General features: G+C 42.7%; 2 protein-coding genes across 2 annotated transcripts; one reads left to right on the plus strand and one right to left on the minus strand.

Moving 5' to 3' along the window:
• The first annotated feature begins 334 nt into the window (after nucleotides 1–334).
• LOC148295069 (uncharacterized) lies at nucleotides 335–1,054 on the plus strand. Its single transcript, XM_088251905.1, has one exon. The coding sequence runs from the start codon at nucleotides 335–337 to the stop codon at nucleotides 1,052–1,054; it is 720 nt and encodes a 239-aa protein (XP_088108031.1).
• Nucleotides 1,055–2,382: 1,328 nt separating this feature from the next.
• Nucleotides 2,383–3,681, minus strand: LOC148295070 (uncharacterized). The gene has a single exon (XM_088252374.1). The coding sequence runs from the start codon at nucleotides 3,679–3,681 to the stop codon at nucleotides 2,383–2,385; it is 1,299 nt and encodes a 432-aa protein (XP_088108500.1).
• Nucleotides 3,682–5,587: the final 1,906 nt, after the last annotated feature.

The raw sequence follows: 5,587 nt of genomic DNA on the forward strand, positions 1-5,587 counted from the left end.
ACAAGTCTGACAGTGCCGTCTGCCTCAGGGCCTGTGGAGCAGGTGGAGCTTCCTGTTGCAACCCCAGAATTTGAAGTAGAATTAACTGCTACTGTTTCTGAAGCCATGGTAAATCCTTATCATTTTTTGTTTTTGTCCGTTTTTTTGTATTTCTGTCCTGGCCTTGTTTTCATTTAACTTTTGTTCCTTCCAGGTGGAAGTGCCCGGGACTACTGGATCATTGGCAGTGGTAATTAGTCCTTCGAAGCCTGTTCTTGCAGCTGTAAGTATTGCTATGTCATGAATTTTCCTTTTATTTCTGCCCCTTTTTCTAATTTTCGACTTGATCTCGCAGATGCCTATCCAATCCCTTGCTATTTCAACCATCACAGCCTCCTTTGCTGACCCAGAATTGGCTGAGTTCGAGGCTATGGACTTGGACGCCCAACTGGATAGGCTGGAGAAACTCAGTTCTACCCCCAGCAAGGCCAAATTCAAAGCTGTAGATGAGGCAATGGAGAGGGTAAAGATCTGGCAGTCCACTGAGCTAGAACTGGAGGAAAACAGGGGAGCTGTTGAGCAACTGATGAAGGATCTGGATCTGCTGTATAGGCAGAATATGGCTCCCAAGCCCATTCTTGAAATAAGTCTGAACCTGGTCAGGGATGTGCTCAACCTTCATGATCGTTATGAGGATCTCAAGCCTACCTTCGAGACTTCTAAACTCTGCAAGGCTACTCATGATGCCAACTTGGCTGATTATGCAAAACAGAAGGCAGAACTGGATCAGATGGTTGCGGGGTACAAAGAGGCCAAGGCTACTGCAGATAAGTTGAAGAAGCAGATTGAGGAGCTCCAGAAACAGCTAGCAGAACGCAGGGAGGTGCAGCGCAGGCTGGGTACTGGACTGAGTTCTAAGACCAAGGCCACCTTCCTCGTGCAGAGTATGGTTTCAGCCTCCATGCCAGCTTTGGAAGTTGCAGAAGCTTCAATCCATCAAGGGGTGTTGCTTCAGAAGGAGCTCTCTATTAAGAAGACTAGTCTGCAGGAAACCCTCAAAAAACTAGGATTTTAAAATTCAAATATTGGATTTGTAATGAATTACTTAGTCACCAAGGTGACTATTTAAATAAAAGTTTATTTATTTTTTTGGAATTTTGATTTTTCTTGATAGACTGAAAGAAATTAGGAAGCTATAATAATACACAACTAAAAACTAAAACAGAAGTCAAGCAACGGCTTCAAGTTGTTGCCTCTCTATCCTAGGATCTGTCTGCACAGCTTGCGAATCCCACATGGTTGGATAGAATTTCTTTAACCATTTACCATTGATTGGTGCAGCATGGACTTCTCCATCTCGATCCTGTAATCTGTAAGCCCCTAATCCCAGGACTTGGTTGATTATAAAAGGGCCTTCCCAAGTTGGTGACCACTTTCCATAACCAGCTACATGTGTTCCGAGGGGCAGCACTGCTTTCCAGACTATTTCTCCTTCTTCAAAACTCTTGTTTTTAACTCTCTTGTTGTATGCCCTCGACACAGCCTGTTTTCCTGCTAAGAGTTTGTTGAGGGTATCAATTCTACTTGCATCCAATCCTTCCAGTTCCAGCAGCATGGCTTGATTATAGTCTTCTCCAACCAATTCGTGTTGGTGGGCAATTCTGAGGGATTGGACTGCTATTTCCATAGGCAGAATTGCATCATGTCCATAAGTCAAAGCATATGGAGTCATACCAGTTGCTTCCCATTTTGAAGTTCTGTATGCCCACAAAGTTTCTGACAGCTTCTCATGCCATTGCTTTGGATTTTGCTCAAGCATTTTCCTGATAATATTGATTATCACTTTATTACTTGATTCTGCTTGTCCATTGGCTTGAGCATAATAGGGAGTGGACTGTAGTAGCTTAAATTTGAATGCTTCTGCCATATCTAACATATCTCCAGATATGAAAGAAGATCCCCTGTCGGTAGTGATTGATTCCGGAATGCCAAATCTCTGTATGATCTGTTCTTCTATGAAAGTAATGATTTCTTAGGATGTGGTAGATTTAACAGGCTTGGCCTCCACCCATTTGGTAAAATAATCCGTGGCTACAATGATGAAACAATGATGTTGGCTGCTGGCTGGATAAATTTTGCTAATGAGGTCCATTGCCCATCCTCTGAACGGCCATGGCTTGACTACTGGATTCATGGGAACCGAAGGAACCTGCTGGATTGGTCCATGTCTTTGACAAGCTTCACATCCCTTGGAATAATCAATGCAATCTTTCATCATGGTTGGCCAGAAATAACCATACCTTCTGATTAGCCAACACATTTTCCTTCCACCTTGATGTGCTCCACATATCCCTTCGTGGGTTTCTCCCATGACCTTCATGTATTCTTTCTTTCCCAAGCATCTTAGCAATATCTCATCCTTGCTTTTTCGGACAGATCTTCATTCCACATAAGATAGTTTGAAGCCATGATTCTGACTCTCTTTTCATAAGGCAGAATTGGATACTGCAAGTAGTTTATGATGGGAGTTCTCCAATCATCTTCAGTGATTAGGGCAGAATTGACATCTACCTCCATTCCTCTGGCCAGAACAGATGGCAGACTTTTCTTTCCTACCTTAACAATCCTCTGCACACAGTCTTCCGGGATTTGTATTCCTGTAGCTATTTGAGCCAGTTCATTGGCTGCAAGGTTCTCTTCTCTTGGGATGTGTTCCCAAGTAGCTTCCCTGAATTCTGTCAACAGATTCCTAGCTGCTACTAAATAGACAGCTAAAGCAGGGTTCAAATATTTGTATTCTCCAACAATCTGTTTTAAAACAAGCATAGAATCTCCCAGGATTTCTACAGACTGGACTCCGAGTTCTACCAACATTTCGAGGCCAATGATTAGAGCTTCGTATTCAGCTCTGTTGTTGGTGCATTGGAAATCTAACTGAAAAGAATAACAGTGTCTGATTCCCAAAGGTTCTTCTAGAACAATCCCTGCTCCGGAAGCTAAGTCAGTTTTTGATCCATCAAAGTACAGCTTCCAAGGTGTGAGATGAATCGAATAAATGGGATTGTTAAGGCAAACATGAGCTCTTGTCAGTAGATCCGCATTTGCTATATCCAAAGAATCCATATTTTCAATTTCTTCTCCTGGATGATCAGCTAGGAAATCTGCTACAGCTTGCCCCTTGACAGCTTTCTGAGGGACATATCTGAAAGCAAATTCTGTGAGAGCCAGAGTCCATTTCCCAATTCTGCCTCTCAACATTGGCCTTGTTAACATATATTTGATTAGGTCTGTCTTGGCAATGATATAAATGGTGAATGGCAGCATGTAGTGTCTGAGTTTTATAGCAGTGAAGTACAAAGCCAGACAAAGCCTTTCGATTGCAGAATAATTTCTTTCTACTTCTGTCAGAGTTATGCTCAGATAGTATACCGCTTGTTTCTTCCCTTCCTTGTTGTCTTGGGCTAACAGACTTCCAATTGACGTTCCTGATGCAGACACATAGAGTTTGAGCGGTCTGCCTTTCTTTGGTGGGGACAGAACTGGTGGATTTGACAGATAGTGCTTAATTTCTTCAAAAGCCTGTTGGTGCTGTTCCTCCCATTTAAAAGTCTGTTCCTGTTTTAGCCTTAACAAGGAAGAAAAAGGCTGAATTTTCCCCGCGGAATTGGATATGAATCTTCTTAGGAAGTTAATTTTTCCCATAAGACTTTGCAGCTCTTTCTTGTTCCGAGGTGGTTGAGCTTCTATAATGAATTTTGCTTTATTTTTGTCAACTTCTATGCCCCTCTGATGGACCAAAAAACCCAAAAAGTTTCATGCTTGTACTCCAAAAATACATTTTTTAGGATTCATTTTCAATCTATGCTGTCTTATTCTTTGGAAGCCTTTCTCAGATTGGACACATGATTTTCTGCTTCCTTGGATTTAATTATCACATCATCTATATATACTTCTAGAGAATGCCCTATCATATCATGGAAAACAGAATTCATTGCTCTTTGATAAGTGGCTCCTGCATTTCTTAAGCCAAAAGGCATTATAGTGTATTCAAAAGCACCTATGTGCCCTGGACACATGAAAGCTGTTTTATGGATATCTTCTTCTGCTACCATGATCTGATTATACCCTGCGTTGCCGTCCATGAAAGATAGCATTTGATTCTGAGCAACTCCATCTACTAGCATATCTGCCATAGGCATAGGATATTCATCCTTGGGGGATGCTTCATTCAGATTTCTGTAATCCACACAGATCCTAACTACCCCTGTTTTCCTTTTCAGAACAGGCACAATATTGGCTAACCAATCAGTGTAAATGGCCGGCCTGATGAATCCTGCCTTGAGCAACCTTTCTATCTCTTCTTTGACTTTTAGTTCTGTCTCCATGGACATTCTTCTTCTGGCCTGTTTGACTGGAAGGTAGCCTTCCTTGATAGGCAGCTTGTGTTCTACCAACTTTCTGTCCAATCCAGGCATCTCGTGATAATGCCAAGCAAAACAGTCTTTAAAATCATGCAAAAGTGCAATGATTTCGTTTTTGAGCGGTTCTTCCAATAGTGCACTAATGAAAGTGGGCCTTGGGTCCTCTTCTGTCCCTAGATTAATCTCCTGTATTGGATCTTCTACTTCTGGTAAGGAGTCATCTAGTGCTGCTGGTGCGAAGTCCAATATTTCCTCCTGTAAACTCTCTTCCTGTTCTTCGATGCTCTCATGCGTGAATTCTGCCATATTAATGGCTGGATTCTGCGCAATGAGTTTCCTTTCTTCCCAATATATCAACAATCTTTTTGTAATGGATCGGATTGTTGCAACTCGATCCTTTTCCTGTTGATTGGGACTAAACATCGGAGTTCTGGAGGTTCAGAACAAAAGGCCCATTCCAGTCTTCTAGAGAACTGGCCAGACCATCTTCAATGAGCCTTTGGGCCGTGACACCGTGAGGGCGGCCGTTCTGGTTGACTCCAAAGAATGTGAAAGGACCAAGGTCATCATGATAATATCTTGCCTCAAAACACATGGCAGAGGGTAGAAATGGCCGTGGATCGGCCTCTACTATTTCCATGTGACCTTCTTCATTCCAAAGGGCTAGCTGTTGGTGCAAAGTGGAAGGAACACAAAGGCTTTGATGAATCCAGTCCCTTCCGAGCAATGCGTTGTAGGTGGTAGAAGTTGTATTCACCACAAAGAAGGCAATCTTTAGTTCTTTGGTTCCAAATATGACATCAACATCCAGGATTCCGTAAGTTTTACTAATGCCCCTAGAAAAGTTGGTGACAGTCAGGCGTGTTGGGATTAAGTCCTTCTCCGTTCTGCCTATCTTGCTCAACAATCTGTGTGGTAGAAGATTAATGGCTGCGCCTCCATCTACCATTACCTTGGAAATAGGAATACCTCCGAAGTTTGCAGTTATGAATAGAGGCCTGAGGTGATTAGCCATTTCCCTGGTTGGTTTGGAAAAACAGAGCTGTTCTGCAACTGGTGTCATGGTGGTTCCACCTGTTCTGGCAGCAGGTACTTGCTGTTCTAGCACTTCGTCTACTTCTGCCAGTCTGCATTCAAAGCTTTCTTGCGAGAATACGTCTCCCTCCAGAGTGCTTCCTTGTCCTTCT

This window comes from Prunus avium, chromosome 4 (assembly GCF_965620075.1).
Source record: "Prunus avium chromosome 4, drPruAviu1.hap1.1, whole genome shotgun sequence".
In the NCBI taxonomy this organism is placed as follows: domain Eukaryota; kingdom Viridiplantae; phylum Streptophyta; class Magnoliopsida; order Rosales; family Rosaceae; genus Prunus; species Prunus avium.

Excerpts from the sequence above, each read along its gene's own strand:
- LOC148295069 (XM_088251905.1), top strand. The coding sequence starts at position 335 with ATGCCTATCCAATCCCTTGCTATTTCAACCATCACAGCCTCCTTTGCT.
- LOC148295070 (XM_088252374.1), bottom strand. The coding sequence starts at position 3,681 with ATGGGAAAAATTAACTTCCTAAGAAGATTCATATCCAATTCCGCGGGG.